The sequence below is a fragment of the Microcebus murinus genome, chromosome 22 (genome assembly GCF_040939455.1).
Source record: "Microcebus murinus isolate Inina chromosome 22, M.murinus_Inina_mat1.0, whole genome shotgun sequence".
In the NCBI taxonomy this organism is placed as follows: Eukaryota; Metazoa; Chordata; class Mammalia; order Primates; family Cheirogaleidae; genus Microcebus; species Microcebus murinus.
The window spans coordinates 7115552-7134088 of NC_134125.1; the positions used below are offsets into that span (position 1 = coordinate 7115552).

At 37.9% G+C, this 18537-nt stretch overlaps 2 protein-coding genes across 8 annotated transcripts; one reads left to right on the top strand and one right to left on the bottom strand.

Moving 5' to 3' along the window:
• Positions 1-140: 140 nt before the first annotated feature.
• On the top strand, positions 141-9076 carry FAM216A (family with sequence similarity 216 member A). Of its 4 annotated transcripts, none has more exons than XM_012782319.3 (7): positions 141-477; positions 1974-2008; positions 4693-4814; positions 5880-6009; positions 6091-6274; positions 6892-6974; positions 8709-9076. In XM_012782319.3, exons 1-7 carry the CDS (start codon positions 386-388, stop codon positions 8825-8827), a joined length of 765 nt encoding a protein of 254 aa, XP_012637773.1. In that variant the 5' UTR covers positions 141-385; the 3' UTR covers positions 8828-9076. The 4 variants fall into 4 exon arrangements, with proteins under 4 accessions (XP_012637773.1, XP_012637776.1, XP_012637772.1 ...); XM_012782322.3 differs by having other exon boundaries at positions 143-477; positions 4693-4745; XM_012782318.3 differs by having other exon boundaries at positions 144-477; positions 1974-2014.
• A 1151-nt stretch (positions 9077-10227) lies between these two features.
• Positions 10228-18534, bottom strand: VPS29 (VPS29 retromer complex component). Of its 4 annotated transcripts, XM_075996551.1 has the most exons (6): positions 18449-18526; positions 15744-15811; positions 15300-15375; positions 13218-13393; positions 10670-10905; positions 10228-10444 (listed from the first exon to the last, which is right to left on the bottom strand). In XM_075996551.1, the coding sequence occupies exons 2-6, from the start codon at positions 15801-15803 to the stop codon at positions 10327-10329; spliced, it is 666 nt and encodes a 221-aa protein (XP_075852666.1). In that variant the 5' UTR covers positions 15804-15811; positions 18449-18526; the 3' UTR covers positions 10228-10326. The 4 variants fall into 4 exon arrangements, with proteins under 4 accessions (XP_075852666.1, XP_012637778.2, XP_012637779.2 ...); XM_012782324.3 differs by lacking the exon at positions 15300-15375 and having other exon boundaries at positions 13218-13409; XM_012782325.3 differs by lacking the exons at positions 15300-15375; positions 15744-15811 and adding an exon at positions 15994-16005 and having other exon boundaries at positions 13218-13409.
• Between the last annotated feature and the right edge of the window lie 3 nt (positions 18535-18537).

Here is an 18537-nt window from a genome sequence, read left to right on the forward strand (position 1 = left end):
GCGTTTGACCTGTATGGTGACACTCAAGATTTGCAAATGTGCTGCGAGTCTGGAATACTGAGGTGGAAGGCACCTCTTGTTTTAGGGACATGTATATCTCCCCGCCGTGACGCATCGCTCCCGCAGAGAGATGCAGAGGTGCAGACGCACAGTCTTCCACAGACCCCTCCCCCCACCCCTCCCCGAAGTTAACTCAGGGTCGCGAGGCTGCCCTCGCTCTCCCGAAGCTATTCGGGCAGGGTCCGGACGGCTTCGGAGGGGGCTGGAATCCGGCGCCATTCGCCTCTTCGCCCCAGCACTTCGCCGCCTGACGCACGCGTGCTGACGGCGCCGGGGAGCGGGGACAGCTTCTCCCGCACACAGCTCGCGGCCGGGCACTGCGGAGATGCCGGGCCGGGGCCCAGGGTCCGACTGGACGGAGAGCAGCTCTTCCGCAGGGCCGCCCACAGCGGCCGGGACCGAGGGCGGCGGCGGCGGGTGAGGCTGGGGTCCTGGGGGGTCGGAAGAATGGCGCCCGCCCGGGGTCGCACCCCCCCCCCCCCCAGAGGGGCGGCTGCTCCTCTCACGATCTGGTCCCCGGCGCACTCACGGGAGAGGCGGGGAGAACGTTTGTTGTGGACAGGGTGGGAAATATGGAGGCCGACTGGCTGCTGAGGGGAAGGGCTTCTGAGCGGAGAGGAGCGTTTGGTGCAATGACGAGACGCGGTGACTGCGACAGTCGCCTGCGAGCTTCCTTCTGCCCCGAGGAGGCGCTGCAAAACCTGCCGGGCAAATTGCCGTCTGGCCTCGGTACTGAATCTACAAAGGCTAGGACGGCGGGGGACAGAGGAGGGAGAAAACGTCCCTCAGCTTAATGGAGGGCTTCCAAGTCTATCAACCAGTTCCTTGGGCGAGACAGTAGCCGCCTTTCTGTCAAATGAGGGTTTCTATTAGCCAATTTGACAGATGACTTTGTGGGGTTTTTTTTTTCAACTTTGAAAATTTATTTTATAGACATTTCAGGACCATTTAAATTACCAGTGAATTTCTTAAGGCATAACAAACCCTGTTTATCTTGAGGTACGCATTGGGCCCACTAGATAATGCTCTGGCAAATACTGCAACTGTTAACTGGTAGTTAAAAGACACCTTGATCTTGACATTTTCCTCTCACTGAAGTTCCTGTCTTCATAAATTCATTTCATTTTGAGCAGGTTTTTACTACTGTTCCTAGATGAAGTTAGTTAGCTGCTGAAATCACTGCTGCAGGCGATACCCACTCATCGCCTCCTTCCTTTATTCCCTAAAAGCATGAGCTGCAGGACGTTTGCTGTCCAATTCAGCCGGCCCTGCTGCACCGAGGGCCTTCTTTTTTATATCTGGTGCTACTGAAGACTTCTTAAAGATGGGATGGGGTCTTCTGTTCTGTTCTTCACAGTCCTTGGCAGACTGCTGGATCCTAGTTTATTATGAGATCAGTGAACTCTTGATTATTGAATAAATTGCAGGAAGAGGGAAGGAAGTGTGTTTTGTTTTGAGAAAAGAAAAAAAGAACTTGTACAAAATTAGAAACATTACAGACTAACTTATCAGTTCCAACACACCTTAAGTACTTCTCATAGAATAGTCTTTTCAATACCCAAGTTGCTTTACTAAAGATAAAGACAGCAAGAAAATATCATGGAAAGCACAGGAGCCCAAACTATTTTATTGAGCTTGCTGTTGGAATTAGATTAGCAAGCCATAAAATTAAGAGCAAATCTGGCCTAAAATATATCCTTTCTATCATGGGAAAATCTCAGATAACTCGTGTTGAAAAATCTTGGAATCTTTAGGATTTAACCAGAATTACAGGAGAAAATTTGCAAGGCATTATGTCTGATAGAAACATGAAAAGTAAAAAGCATATGTAATACTTTTTTCATTTGAAATACATTCTTTAGTGCTTATAAAGTTGACAGTTATTACGTATTATTTATATAATTTTTCAACAGATCAGCTGGACATTCTTATTACCAGAATTCTAAAGGTACTGGTGAGTATTGCATATAAAGCAGGTAATACCTACAAATAAATGGCTTAGAGAATCTAATTTGCCTGTAACTACTTACACAATAGTTTTAAAAATAGACTTTGTTAGCATCCCTGGTGAACTTAGTCTTTAAGATTTCAAGGACCAATCTGGCAGGTTCTTTCTCTTCTGTTAATACAGTCTATCTCACATCAAACATTTTTTAAATTAACAATGAATCCTAAAAGAACTGTGTTTATAACTGATGTTGTTTGAAAAGCACCAAGCACAGCCTGGGGTTTATATATAATTAAAGGAAAAATTCTAAATTGAACAGCTTCAAAGAACACAGAATTTTTCTCATGCTGATATTTTTCTCTCATTTGAAATAAAAGAGCTTTCAAATACCTCTTTGCTGAAGTTAAGAGAGTAAGACAAGTCCCCAGAGGCCTCTCATTACTTGCTTTTAATTAATTATCCCTTGGGAGAGGAGGCGGAGTTAACTGACCTTAGGGCTGCGTGTGTATCTTTAAAGTATAGTAGTTATAGTAGCTTTTAAATGTTTAATTTAAATACAGTGATATATAAAGCTGGGTTCATTTTGTTTTTTCTGTAAAATGTATACTCCTTATAGTTACCTAGGAAAAAAATACATATATATATATATATATATATATATGGGCATATATATAAATATATGTAAATAAATAATATGGCCATTTTTAATATGTGTTACACTGTAGGTTCTTTAATTTAGATTTCTCATCAAAATTCTTACCAACTACAGTTAAATTTAAAAATCAACAAAGCACAAACAGAAAACAGAATTAATACAACATATTCCATCCCAGATGTGGAGTGAAATAATAAAAGAAGAAATGTTAACAATGATCAGTATATGAGGTAGATTGGTTCAGTTATATGAAAGCAAAATGTTTAAACAAATATCAAAATAAAAATGAGGCCAGGTATGGTGGCTCACGCCTGTAATCCTAGCACTCTGGGAGGCCGAGGCGGAACCAGCCTGAGCAAGACCCCATTTCTACTAAAAATAGAAAGAAATTAATTGACCAACTAAAAATATATATACAAAAAATTAGCTGGGCAAGGTGGTGCATGCCTGTAGTCCCAGCTACTCGGGAGGCTGAGGCAGTAGGATTGCTTGAGCCCAGGAGATTGAGGTTGCTGTGAGCTAGGCTGATGCCACAGCACTCACTCTAGCCTGGGCAACAAACCGAGACTCTGTCTCAAAAAAAAATTAAATTAAAAAGTAAAAATGAAAGGGTTCTATACCATAGGACCCTACTCAAACAAACACAGAGATGGCTTATCTCTATAATTCCAGTGCTTTGGGAGGCCATGGTGGGAGGATCGCTTAAGCCCAGGCAATTGAGACCAGCTTGGGCAACATAGCAAGACCACGTCTCTACAAAAATTTTTAACAAATTAGCTGGGCTCAGTAATGTGTGTCTGTAATGCCAGCTTCTCAGGGAAGCCAAGGCAGGATTGCTTGAGTCCGGGAATTTGAGGTTACAGTGAGCTATGGTCGTGCTACTGCACCAGCCTGGGCAACAGAGTGAGACCTTGTTTCTAAAAAAATGAAATAAAGACAATACAGATATGCCTAGTAAAAGCTATGAAAGACAATATATCAGAACGTTTAAAAATAATTACTAGTAGATGGTGGAATAAAGGTTTTTTCCCCTATTTTTACACTTAATATACTTTATAAATCTGTAATGAACAATGTGTATTACTGTTTATGATTGGAGGAAAACAGGGCTAGTATTCAACAAGTGTTTTATTGTTTCCCTCTGTATTTGAACTTAGGGTCTTATTCTATTATTTAATATAAACATAACAGCCAACTCCTGGCACTGAGTCTAGATTTTTTTTTTTTAAGACACAGGGTCTCACTCGGTCATCCAGGCTGGAAGGCAGTGGCATATCATAGTTCACTGAAGCCTCCAACTCCTAGGCTCAAACAATCCTCCTGCCTCAGCCTCCAGAGTAGCTAGGACTATGGGAGCGCACCACCACGCCCAGCTAATGTTTTAAAAAAATTTTGTAGAGATCAGATCTTGCTATATTGCTCAGGCTGGTCTTGAACTCCTGGCCTCTAGTGATCCTCCACCTTGATCTCCAGAAGTGCTTGGATTGCAGGCATAAGCCACCATGCCCAGCATAACTTTTACTTTTACTGCAAGGGTATTCTTTTGTTCTTCCTAAATCCATACTAAAACTGAAATAACTGAAGCTATGTAAAAATAAATTTTGATACGTTTCTACAAAGCCTTTTTTAACACTACATGATTAAAGGGATAAGATTTGTGTTATTCTATCTTGAGTCTAATACAGACTTTTAAAACTATATACTCAAGTCATGAAAAATGTTGTAAATCACAAATCCTGCATTTATATTTCCTCTTTAGTATGTTTCTGACATGAAAAAGTCTTACAATATTTTGCATCTCAGCTGAGTTCCAAATAATGTAGTCCATATGTAATGATGTATAGTTATATATAAGTATCTTAAATGTTTGTGTGCTCTAAAACTAAATGGCATATCATACAATCTCTTCAAATTTAATAGTCTGATATAAGTAATTCTAGCACACATGTAACTATGTAGATCTTAATAACTAAATTTTTTGAACTTATCTTCATCTCTGAAATTCCTGTCATAATGTCCTTGCCTACAGATAGAATCAAAGATGGACACAAAGTGGACTCACACATAGCCAAGCTGCAAGAGGTATGGAAAAATCCTCAAATTCAAACAATTCACATCCCTAAGTCAATGATGGATGCATCCTTTCTAAAGGTATGCTAACAGAGATATATTTAAATACCAATGCTCTTTGTATTCAGAGCTGAACTTTTTATTAAAGATAAGCTACTTGGAGGTAAAGGCACTGCAGATGACAAGGTATGTCCAGCATGTTATCTAGGAGTCAATAAACTTAAGAACGAATGCAAGGATTATAGATCCCTTGTCATAAGAATTCTTTCAGGGCTTTATGATGCTGCAGATCTAATATATCTTTACTCAGGAAGCTCAATGCCCCAACAACAAAGATGCTCAAGGAAAGTTCCATCTTAGAAATAGAAACCCAACCTCATAAAGATTTCCCTCAAGGACTACAAAACAACAAGAAAGCAGGTAAAGAAAATGACAATAAGGATTTTAGAACTGTTGACTTATACTACTCATTGAAGATCATAATTGCCAAAAATATCATCTCTAAGGCAATATGAGAATTAGGGTAAAATTTTGTAATATTTTGACTTTTCCCTGGATTTATTGCCTATTCAGTAAAGTAAATCCTGCATGTATGTATACATGCATATAGGATGGAGTCTTGCATCTTAAGTGAGCATCCTAAAATCAGCAAGTACAATGGAAATCTCAGTCAAAATTACCTAGATCACAGACCAGCATACTGTCCCTCAGTGTGTCCAACACAGTTATTCTTGCTAGCCAAGACTTAACTTTAGTTCAGACTAAGTTGAGTAACTGGGTTGCTTTTAAGTACCCTATTGTATCTAAAAAAGTCATATTGAGAAGGCAAGATGTCCACACTGAGAGGCACACAGGAAGTAAAACTCAATGACAGAACTGCAGAGTCACTCCTTCCTTGTTCCTCTAGGCAGTGGGTTCTTGAACCTTATAGGGTATCTGAATCACTTGAGTGGAATGCCAAGCAGAGCCACTTGCACTGTTTAAATGACCATTTCTTTCTCTTTGGGCCAAGTTAACATAGTTGAATTTGCTTAAGTAAATGTACAGATGGTACAACTCTTCTGAACATTCATCTTTTCAAATAAGGAATATTGCCAACTTCTGTTCTACAGTGCAGACTATAAATCCTCTTATTCCATCTTTTAGCATCCAGACCTCACCATAATCCAGAAGCGTTATCTGTGCAGTATTGCTAAGATGTACAATGCAAACTATCTGAGGGCGTTAGTGAAGAGGCAGTATATGCATGTGATTCAGCGCAGCTCACCAAAGCCAGGCAGGTACACCTCCAGTTGGTTTCTCACCCGTTCTCATAATTAGTGAGAGGGTCTTCTAATAGAGGTGATTTGTATGACAGGTGTCCTCACTCATCATAGGAGCCGCCTCAGCTCTCATTACTCACAGAAACAGCATTATCCCTGCACTACATGGCGACACCAGCTGGAGAGAGAGGACTCCGGGCCTTCTGACCTTGCAGCTGCATCTGCACCTGAAATGATCATACAGCATTCTCTTTGGCGACCAGTCAGAAACAAAGAAGGGTCTGTTTCTTAATGTGTAAAAGGGGGAAAATGTACCCATTTTCTTTTTTTTTTTCTTTTGCAGATGTTGTGGAAGGGTGAGAAAAAATGTACCCATTTTATTTGAAAGGCTAAGTAATATTACAACTTGTGCTCCTTAATATGTTCACTTTACTAAATTCAGAATAGGCTGAACAAAAAGCACAAATGGATAATACTTTCTCTTTACCGAGCTGATTGGAATATGCCACTTTTTTAGAATATATTTTGTGAAGCTGTAAACATGTCGTGATTAGCTAGAGATGTGGACAACTGCCCTTTTCAATATGATTCTCACTCAGATTAAAAATAATGCAAATACATCCAAAAGGAGAAATATATGATTGGTTTTGCATAAGTGAATACTATAAAACAAAAAAGGAGAGGAAAAAAAGAGATTAAGGACCCTGAGCATTCAAACTACTCTATAACAATTAGCTTTGCATCTCACGGTTAATAAATCACAGGAGAATTTGGGGGCTGAAAAATTCTCTTTGGTGATGATGGCAGCTAATAAAAAGAATTTGTGTGATCTTCCACATGCACTAGGCAGCTGTTCACTTTGCTGTCTCCAATTAAGATACTTCCCTTTCTTACAGGCTAAAAACTGGATATGCATCTAAAACAAGATGTAAGTCACTGAAGATTTTTAGAAGACCTGGCAAACTATTCATGCAACCAGGTAAATAGGCATTTTTGTAGATCATATACTTAAAAAATATTAAACCAAATATAATTTCATTTCCATTATGAAGATAACCAAAAAATTTAGAATGTGATTTTTTTATTGCTCCAAATACAAAATTAAACATGAAATATTGTTTATATTTTCATTTAAAAGACTACACTGCTCACGAAAGTGAGATTCAAGGTATTTCTAATTCTAAATAAAGATATTTAAAATATCAAGTTCAGAATTTTTCAGGACCCAGAGCCACAAACATGACTTTTTCATGCCACAGCACTTCTTTTTATGAGATAGTGCCACTTTTGGATGAATGACATATTTTGTATAGTATATAGTAGTCTACAAAGGGCTGTATCACTTACAGTAGTCCCCCTTTCCCACAGGGGATGTGTTCCAAGACTCCCAGTGGATGCTTGTTATACTGTATCTTTTCCTATAAATACATACCTATAATAAAGGTTAATTTATAAATTAGGCACATTAAGAGATTAACAATAAATAATAAAACAATTATAACAATATACTGTAATAATAGTTAAGTGAATGTGATCTGTCTCTTAAATTATCTTATTGTATTATACCTCGGGTAACTGAAACCACAGAGAATAACAATGAATAAGGAGGGACTACTGTATACCATTTTGTTTGATATTCAACAAACCAGTGGAGGCAAGCCATGCAGGTGATGTTATCAAAATTTTACTCATACAACTCAAACAAATCCAGACTTTGGAAAGATCAGCATAAAGGATCCTTCTGCCACAAGTACAGAATACTGCAAAATGAAAAAGTCAAAGCAAGAAGAAAAACTGGTCAGAAGAATTCCTCAGAATTGATAAAGTGGAAAGGATTAAGTAGAAGTTAAATAATCTCTTAGTTATTACAGTGGTTAAGGAAGTGGGTAGGAAGTAGGAAAGTTAAGCCTTCTGAATCAATATCCCATCACTGTATGACAGCATCACCCAGCTCTGCTATAAATATCATACTATGCCTGTCCAAGAAGTGAAGGAAAGGGCACCAGAGAAGGTAAGTCTGTTTCCCAAAAGAACAGTCAGAGGAAACCCCATGTAAGGGAAAAGTCTTCGTTGGTCCCCAAAAGAAGAGATGAGAAAGAACTAAAGGAAAATAGAAGGACATGGAAGATATAACTGACCACTTTATCTTCCCCCTAACCAAAAGATTTTGAAAATCAATGGGAATATGGAATATAGGACTTAGTAACAGAAAATTTGCTATACAATAACTTGGCTAAGCACATAATACTGCATATCTATTTTTTATTTTTTTTCTTTGTGAGACAGGGTCTCACTCTGTCACCCAGGCTAGAGTGCAGTGACATATGTCATCATAGCTCACTGCAACCTCAAACTCCTGGGCTCAAGTGATCCTCCTGCCTCAGCCTCTGTAGCTGGGACTTATAGGTGCATGTCACCACACTTGGTTTTCTATTTTTTGTAGAGATGGGGTCTTTCTCTTGCTCAGCCTGGCCTCAAGCAATCCTCCTGCCTTGGCCTCCCAAAGTACTAGGATTATAGGTGTGAGCCCCCATGCCTGGCCTTATGCATATCTTATTTTAAGGAGTAAGATATTTGGGAGAAGGTGGAGGAGACTGAGAGTCTTGAATATTTGTCTTTGCTACAGGCTTATTAATAAGCTAGGTCATTTTGCAAGTTGTACTTAAAACTTTATTTCCAAAACAGACATTATAAACTCTTATTTTTCCTTCAGTTTCTTCAAATGGTTCCGAATCATACATGAGTGAAGAAAAAAAGGAAGAAGACTTACTAAATAAGTGTATGCAGTCAATGTCAATCGAAGAACAGGGAGAACATCTGATGTTAACTTGATAGTCTTGTCTCATATATTTAATTTGTGCCAAAGGTGGGGGGAAGGAGTTGTGAACTGTGTCCTCTCTCTATACTTAGAATAGTATTGTTATTCACGATTAAGTCATTAAGTAATTTTGCTTTGTTCAGAAACTTTTACAACAATGTAATTGGTCTGATATAGTTCCATATTTGTGTAATAAAATTTATGTGTAGTATATGCTTGTATTTCTAGCTAGATACAATTAAAGTGTTTCTTGTCACTTAAAATTGAATTAGTTTTCTTTAAATCTGATAAATGCATTGTATAATTTCTCCTTTCTGTGCTTACAGTAAGTCCTAAAAGAGCAACATTAGAATATCCTACAAGTATTTTCTTGAGTGGGCTAAGAAAAACTTTTAAATATTCAGATATAGAATAGCATTTGATAGAGATGATGCTCTAACTTGCAAAGCAGATACTCAATATTTGCTACTTGAATACAACTTAAAAATGTAAATACAGATTTGCCCTATGCCACACAAATGCTTGGACTCATGAACTAGATTAAGTAGCTGCTCTACTGTTTTTTGAGACAGAGTCTCGCTCTATTGCCTGGGCTAGAGTACAGTGGCACAATGGTAGCTTACTGTAGCTTCAAACTCTGGGCTCAAGCATTCCTTCTGCCTCAGCCTCCCGAGTAGCTGGGACTACAGGTGTGTGCCACCATGCCTAGCTAATTTTTAATTTTTTTTTTGTAGAGATGGAAGTCTCACTATGTTGCCCAGGCTGATCTCAAACTCTTAGCCTCAAGTGATCCTCCTGCCTTGGCTTCCCAAAGTGTTGAGGCTTACTTTTTACATTATATATTACTCCACTATGCTTCTCTGCTAAGCTTTAAAAATAATTTTTTTTGTGACAGCTTGAAAAATGGGAGTAGCAACAGTTTTTGGAAAATCACTACTGATTTAATGTCAATTTAGTATATTATTTAGAAAATAAAATCTGAGTACAACATTCTGACAATGTTGTAAGAGAAGAGAGCTCTGAAAGGTTACCTCTTCACTTAATACCCTTATCTGTAGTTTCATTTGGTCCTTTACTTTTATGTTTTTTAAAATTAAACACAGGTTATCAAGAAAGTATAAATGTAAAGTAAATGTTTATTATTGGAGAAAAGAAAAATGTATACAAGAAAGTCTAGATTCTTTCTCCTCATGCACTTCTTTTAGAATAAAGTTCCAAATATCAACTATGAGGATATTTACAAGGATAAATTTTTTTCATCACATGACCATTTACTGTGTGGTGGACATTTTTTCATAGAAGCCATATACTGTAAACTAAATATATTCTTATAGTTTAGAAGAAGCTTAGAGCAATAATGTATTAACAAAGAAGATGGTATATTTTACTGTAAAATATTATAAAAGTGATACAATTCTGTGGCTCTTAAATGTTTAATTACTTGATTTGAACAAAGGAATGAACAACAACCAAAAAAAAGACACCCAGTAAAATCATCAAGACAGGGCTGGCTTTAAGATTTTTTGTATTCGATCCTTTCTACTTTCACATCATCTCCAATGAGCTGATACACGTAAGTGACCACTGTAGAAGCCTGGATATCCATTAACACAAATGATGGAATAATGTTTCTAGAAGAAAAAATAAATAATGTCAGTGTTTTGTACTAAAAAGCAGCAGCACCATAAATTTTAAAGATGACAATTTGGATTCAAGGAGAAATCTGTTAATCATATGTTAAAAAGAACATTGCCCAAAAGGCTAGAATTATTTAAATAGTCATCTTTCTCTTTTTATGAAATATAACACATGCAATTATTAATTTTACTAAAGCCCCCAAATTGTATATTACTCACGTTTCCAAGGCATTATATGCTCCAGTGGCAGAACCTGGGTTAATGTAGAATTTATTTTCATGCTCAAATGCTTCAAATTTGTGTGTGTGTCCTGAGATAAGAATGTCCACATCAAACTGCCTCTGCAACAGGGCTAAGCTGGCCATATCTCCCCATGGAATAACTTGATGTCCATGGATCAAACCAATTTTGAACTGTCCAACAGTCACAACTTTCTGTTCTGGATAATTCAGATTCTAATATAAGAAATGGACATAAGAAAATATATATTTTAGAGATACTGATGTTTAAAAAAGGAATCCGCTTACACATTCAGTCTCATATGGAAGTTTTGATACAGTCCCTCATAATGAACACATTTACAAATATTTAATTTCTTCTCAGTCTTTAAGGCTGCACCTATGCTTAAAATATAACTTACTCAATGTAAACTGGAATTTATCATGCAATCCTTTTATTGTGTTCATTTCTATAGAATACAGGTTCTTTTGTACATGCTGTAAAGAATAATTATCCCCCTAACCTGTGATTTTCTTCTACATAAGGCATATAACTTGTAAGTTAGGGTGTGTTCAAATTATATGCCAGGCTTTAATAATTATATAGATGGCTTAAAATAATAACTAGTACTTATATAGCACTTAGTATAAGCCAGGCACTATTATAAGGTTTTTACAAATATCAATCAATTTATTTAATATTCACAACAATCCTAAGAGGTAGGTTTTATTATGATCCCCATTTTATGGATGAGGAAACAGGCACAAAGAAGTTAAATAACTTGCCCAAGATCACAACTAGTAAGTGACTGAGCTAAGATCCAAACTCTGGTAGTATGGCTCCGGGGTCTATGAATTTAGCAAACTAAAAAACTTTAAGGCCTGGCGCGGTGGCTCACGCCTGTAATCCTAGCACTCTGGGAGGCCGAGGCAGGCGGATTGCTCAAGGTCAGGAGTTCGAAACCAGCCTGAGCAAGAGCGAGACCCCATCTCTACTATAAAATAAATAGAAAGAAATTAATTGGCCAACTAATATATATAGAAAAAGTTAGCCGGGCGTGGTGGCGCATGCCTGTAGTCCCAGCTACTCAGGAGGCTGAGGCAGCAGGATTGCTTGAGCCCAGGAGTTTGAGGTTGCTGTGAGCTAGGCTGACGCCATGGCACTCACTCTAGCCTGGGAAACAAAGTGAGACTCTGTCTCAAAAAAAAAAAAACAAAACTTTAACTCTTGCTAATTAAGCTGTCTTTAACATAACACAAACAGAAGCTCTAATATAAAATGTTATATACATACACACATAAATGTTTTTAATAAACCAGACCTATGTTCTAATTATTATTATTTTTTGAGACAGAGTCTCGCTTTGTTGCCCAGGCTACAGTGAGTGCCATGGCGTAAGCCTAGTTCACAGCAACCTCAAACTCCTGGGCTCAAGCAATCCTGCTGCCTCAGCCTCCCGAGTAGCTGGGACTACAGGCATATGCCACCATGCCCGGCTAATTTTTTTTCTGTATATATTAGTTGGCCAATTAATTTATTTCGATTTATGGTACAGACGGGGTCTCACTCTTGCTCAGGCTGGTTTCCAACTCTTGGCCTTGAGCAATCTGCCCGCCTCGGCCTCCCAGAGTGCTAGGATTACAGGCCACCATGCCCAGCCTATGTTGTAATTATTAACAAGTTTGCCCCTTCCCTTCTTATTCATCCCCTCCTGCATGTCACCTCTAGTTTATTCAAACATTTTTTTTCTTTTTTCCAATCATCTTTGGGGAAATATTAAACATTTTTATTTTTAAGACAGGGACTTGCTAAGTTACAAGTTACCAGTTACCAAAAAAAAAAAAAGGGAAGTAATTTGCCAAAAATCTCATTATTAATGGGCAAAAGTGGAACTCCAGAACTCCTTATTTTTTTCTTTAAAGTCAAGTTTACTGAGGCATAATTTACACACATATAATCACCCTTTTAGTATACAATTCAATGGATTTTGACAAATGTACCCAGTGTTGAACACCACATCCAAGAAACAGAGCAGTTCTCATTCCCTCAAAACTGCCTCATGCCCTGTAAAGTCAACCCCTGAGAAAGGAAGCCACAGGAGGGTTGCCAGCAGAGCAATGATGTGATCTTACTTCACTTAAAAGGATCACTCTGGTTGCTACTTGGAGAACAAACTATGGAAGGAGGAAGGGTAGGATTAGGAAGTTGGAATACAAGAAGGTAAGGTGGTAGCTTGGAATAGGGTAGTGGTGGTGAGAAGTTCATAACAAAAACTTTATATATATAAACTAAATGATAGCTCTACCAAAAAACAATAACAAAGCCACTTTTACCCAGTATCAATTTATTTAGTTAGAATAAGTATTAAATATGTTTACTGGGTAATTTAAATCCAGTTATTTTTCAAACAGTGAGGGAGGAGCATATGTAATAATTTTACATTTGAAAAAAGACGATTTTACTAGTTGAGGAACTTTCATCTAAAGGATAAAGCTTATGTAAGAATCGAAAAAGGAAATATTTGGGAAAGGAAAGGAAAATACATCACCTCATCAAAATCTCCTCTCACAATATGAACATCACCAGCCAGAGTCTTGAGATAGTCATAACTCTCTTTGGTGCAAAGGTTTCCTGTGCAGAGAATGTGCTGAATCTTTCCTGGCACCAGAAGTTTTTTGAATTTAGCTGGCAAACTGTTGCACCGGTGTGGGATGTGCAGATCTCCTAATACCAACACCAACTTTAAAGTGTCAAGGTGAGATAAAGCATAATATTAAATATGACATCAAAACAAAATATTCTCCTCCCACAATTCCCCTTTTAAATTAAGCTTATCAGTGATCCAGAACTCCACATAGCAGAAATTATTCATACAGTTCCTATCCTGACCATTTAAACAAGCATATTATAATGTACTCTTTTCTAAATCAATCTTATTTTATTTGTGTCATAGAAGGTTATACACACACAATATAGGAAATCATTCAATTTATTTACTGAGAATAAAATCAAGCATTCTAAAGTGGTTCATTTAGAGACCTATAAATTACATGGAATAAAAGAAAATTGCAAAATGAAAAGCATATTACTGAGCCCTATGGAATTTGGCATTTTAAAAGATTGATATGGTAATTCATATTTCTGGAGTTGTAATGTGAAACCTATGTATTCTAGAAACATTATTAAAAGGAATTGTTGGCCGGGCGCGGTGGCTCACGCCTGTAATCCTAGCTCTCTGGGAGGCCGAGGCGGGCGGATTGCTCGAGGTCAGGAGTTCGAAACCAGCCTGAGCAAGAGCGAGACCCCGTCTCTACTATAAATAGAAAGAAATTAATTGGCCAACTAATATATATATACAAAAAATTAGCCGGGCATGGTGGCGAATGCCTGTAGTCCCAGCTACTTGGGAGGCTGAGGCAGGAGGATTGCTTGAGCCCAGGAGTTTGAGGTTGCTGTGAGCTAGGCTGACACCACGGCACTCACTCTAGCCTGGGCAACAAAGCGAGACTCTGTCTCAAAAAAAAAAAAAAAAAGGAATTGTTAAAAATGTAATAGAGAAAAAAAGTTAACTCTACAATTTATGTTTACTAGACTGACAACTATTTAAAGGTATAGTAGCCAAAATTTACCATTTTTGTTACTTCAAACTATTAGCTATACATTACAGAGATATAAAAATAGCCTATGTTTCAGAGTTTGAATAGGTAAATATGTGCTTTTGATTTATAATCTTTGATATCTTCATTTCCCTTCATTATTAGAAATCCTCAGTCATATTTTATTATCTGGATTAAATTGCCTACATACTCTCAGTATAGTTCCCAAATTAAAAAAAATATTTTCATAATCTTTCATGTACATTAATTATAGCATTAAGACAAAAAAGAGAGCTAGATAAGTGATGAATTTAGTATGAGGTGGTTTAGAGTTACAACATAGTCTCAGATGACAAAAATAAATTTTGCTCTTAAATAGAAAAGAATATAAAACGCCAATCCTATAAGATTTTAATTTTAAAATTTCAAGATTTGAAAAACATTAAATTTAGCAATTTAATAGAATATTGTTAGAAAGATCATTTAAAAATAATAGCTGTCCTTCAAAGGACAACAGAATCAATTTCTTCATCTTGATTAGTATAAGCAGCTCCATTCCATACAGGGTATTTTCAGATATCCCATTCATAAATGTACATGCCCTTTAACTGCTTTTAAAGGCATGACTATTCCTTAATATTATCAAAGAAAACATTAAATATCTAATAGGATTAAACAAAATAGTTTTGCCACCACAGACTTTGTAAATTAAAATTAACCAAAAACAAAAGGTGTAAAATTAAAATGATTACTAAAACAAGCTTGATTCATTTTGCAACAAAAATAAAATGATTGCAAAGAAAAGGAACTGTTATCAGGACATAGAGTAACTGAAGTAACACAAGGTTATAAAATTAGCACACTTTAAAATAAATTGTTAAGCAAGTTTCTTCTTTATAAAGACTAGTTTCAGCTGGTATTTGTTCAATGATCTATATTAATTGTTTCAATGAAGATCTCAGTGGACAAAACATCCCTAAAACTAAAAACCACTATGAAGTTTCCACCCTCACTGATAACCAATGTAAAAGTACCTGGATATAGAACAATCTTCATTTTAGAGGGGGATCCCTTCACATATGGATTGAAGTACATAGTTAATGTGAGAAGCTGGCATTTGAGAAAAAGGTAAAAAATAGATTTCTATATTAAAAAAAAAAAAAAGAAGAAGAACCCCAAACTCACAAAAGAATATATGTCTATAACAGGTTGAAATGTTTAGGACTAATGATCAACGATCTGTTCAATCTGAATGTACCAGAAAGAACATTAGTAAGACATAGTGCATTATAATGATTGATGACACAAATTCTATAAAGTGAACTCAAGACTATTAGCAGTCTAAAGATATAACTGTAGGAATGACCATACAGAAATGATTTCAAATTAGTAAGGATCCTTAGAAGAACAAAATCCTCTGGTTTCCAGCCGGTAACAAAGTTATAGGAGAAATAGTGTCACATAATAGTGTCACATACTTTGAGGAGTGTCCTTGCCCAAATTCCACACTTTGACAAATCAGGTTGGATATAGATCATATAGAGTCCTTTAAGAAAGGAAAACATCCTGTAAATGGCAGTCTTATTAAATTCAAATAAAGAACCAACCCAATCAAAGCATGGGAATTTGGTTATTTCCTATCTGATAGACCTTAAAAGGCAGAGGAACCCAGTCAGTAATCTGCCACCCAACCACCATTGTTAGTAGGAGCTAAGAGAAAGAACTTACTCTGTGCCCAGCCTTAGTGGAATGAAGAAGTTGATTGCAGACAGGGGGATGAAAAAAAAGGGTGAAACATGACCAATGTTAAAAGAAAGCAACGAAAAGAAACAAACCAAAAAAAGAACAACAAAAAACCCATACCAAATGAAAATGCAAACAATTGTTAATGATTTCTGAGTGTTATGAAAGAATATGTTAAGAATCAGCTGTGTTCAAAACAATACCAAAAGAAACATTTACTGTTTTTTTAAACATGACACAAACACACATATACTCTTTTTTATAAATTTGTCCTGTCAATGTTTTTTCTAGTTTTCCTAATCTAGTTCTCCACATTGACTTCTATCCCTTTTGTTTTCCATTCTGTTTAAATTTTTATAAAGTTTTATAAAATAAAATTATTAGGCCAGATACAGTGGCTCATGCCTATAATCCTACCACTCTGGGAGGCCAAGGCGGGAGGACTGTTTGAGTTCAGGAGTTCAAAACCAGCCTGAACAAGAACAAGACCCCATCTCTACTAAAAATAGAAAAACTAGCCAGGTAGGGTGATGGGTGCCTATAGTCCCAGCTATTTGGGAGGCTGAGGCAGGGGGATTGCTTGAGCTCAGGGGTTTGAGGTTGCGGTGAGTGAGCTATGCACTCTACTCAGGGTGACAGAGTGAGAGAGACCCTGTCTCAAAAAAAAAATTATTAATTTAGATGTTTAGAAGACAACTTGTAAAATTCACCAGTAATAGCTTAGGTTAACATTTTCTGGATTCTTAGGGTCTAATTATTTCTCAAGTATACTGATTTTAATTCATTCAAAATTCTAGTAGTTGGAAAATTCTGCCACATCTAGATCATTATTTTTTATAGAGGATGTAACAGAGCACTTTGAATACATTGTCAAGCAATAAACATGCCAACCAAAGGTGATAAAGATAATAAAACAAACACATTCATTCAGTTAAAATTGGACCTGAATTTGTTGCCCATAGACTTTGAAGACTGCAGTGAATGTCTTGTTTGCCAAATAAAACGCTTTTAATCATACAAGAATTGGCTAAAGCTAAATTTTGCCCAGTACTTTCTATTTCATATGAAAAGTAATGTGCCAGTATAACTACCCTAAAAAATAGTGTTCATCTCTCACAACTTCAGAAACATGACGATAGAATTGTGGCAAGTAATGATTACATTGTCTCCTAAGCATAGGTGTCTTAAAATTACTGTAAACTGGATTACTTTAAATTGGAGTCTGTTTAGAAGTAAAAATCCAAAGTGGCATTAAAGCCTTTAAAGAAACATACACCTTGGGAAAAAAAAAAAAAGAAGAAAGAAACATCCACCACCATAAATCTTTGGTCCCTGCATCTATAAGCCACTCTTGAAAAGGCATTATTTGTCAAGGAACAGTAATAATCTTAAAAATGCAACTGATGCCTATGAGAGAGAGAAGTCACTTTACAGATAACCTCCATCAACACAAATATCAAGATAATCACAGCTTCTCCCCAAACAGTTGACTTTTCAAAGTCATGGGCACCTTTGAAAATCTGACTGCAGCTATGAGTCCTCTCCCTTAGCAGCTCCCCAGTTTTTACATAGGAAGGTCTTAGGGGTATCAATTTATTGGGAGAGGAGGGACTGATGGCTTGAAGCTGGCTGGAGGAGACTGGGGAAGTCTGATGACGGAAAGAGGTAAAGCTCCCCAAAATACCCCTTGGAGCCAATACTGGCCCTCTCCGGAGAAAAACGTACATATATTTACACCATTTTCCAAACAATTTCAAGAAGTTCACAGACCATTAAGGAATCCTACTCTAAAGGGTCACAGCCTCCTAGAACTAGAAACAACTAGTTCAACGACCTTAAGAGCCAACTCCTGCTCTCTAGGAGCACACTTCCACATTCCAGTGGCACATGCACGTTATTTTGGGGGCGAAAGGGATGTTTTTTATTCCCTTTCCCTGCATGGCAAACGTAAAAGTGCAGGGAATTCCGCTCGCTACTTCCCGTTTTGTATCCAAGAGGCCAGTTTTCGCCACATAGAGGTGGTAACCAGTACACCCCAACCAATGGGAGATAATTTTTGCGGAAAGGAGGAGGGAAACGTCTGGAAACGGAGGACAGTGCCCCATTCTCGGGGACGCTTGAGTCATAGGACCCAAAGCCTTCCCTGGCTTGGGCGAGCGGATCTCGTGATGGGACGAGCAGCTGAGAAGGACCTTCCTCCTCTCACATCCCCGGACGTCCTCCGGCGCCTGGGGCCCCGGTGAGAGGGAAGGGCCGGCCGCACCCAGAGGTGGCCGCTCCCTTCTTTTCCCAGCCCTCTCGCGGGCCTTCTCCAACCAGCGCCTGCGCCGCGCCCGCCAAGGCCCCCGGCATCGCCCTCGTCCCTAGACTCTCCGTGGCTCCCTACACCCAGCTCCCCGACCGAGAGCCAGGCCTCAGTCGCCGCAGCTACCATCCTCACCATCCTGTCACCGGGCTCAGCTCAGTCACCACAACCGCCGCTGCCCTCTTCCTCAGGCTCCTAGGCGTCCCGCCCACTCCACCCACAAC

Coding starts and splice junctions, on each gene's coding strand:
- FAM216A (XM_012782318.3), top strand. CDS start 386: ATGCCGGGCCGGGGCCCAGGGTCCGACTGGACGGAGAGCAGCTCTTCC. Junction 478..1,973: donor ACCGAGGGCGGCGGCGGCGG/GTGAGGCTGGGG, acceptor ATTTTTCAACAG/ATCAGCTGGACATTCTTATT. Junction 6,275..6,891: donor CCAGTCAGAAACAAAGAAGG/GTCTGTTTCTTA, acceptor CCTTTCTTACAG/GCTAAAAACTGGATATGCAT.
- VPS29 (XM_075996551.1), bottom strand. CDS start 15,803: ATGATCTATATCCAACCTGATTTGTCAAAGTGTGGAATTTGGGCAAGG. Junction 10,906..13,217: donor TGAGAGGAGATTTTGATGAG/GTGATGTATTTT, acceptor TTCTTATATTAG/AATCTGAATTATCCAGAACA. Junction 10,445..10,669: donor GCATATAATGCCTTGGAAAC/GTGAGTAATATA, acceptor TTTTTCTTCTAG/AAACATTATTCCATCATTTG.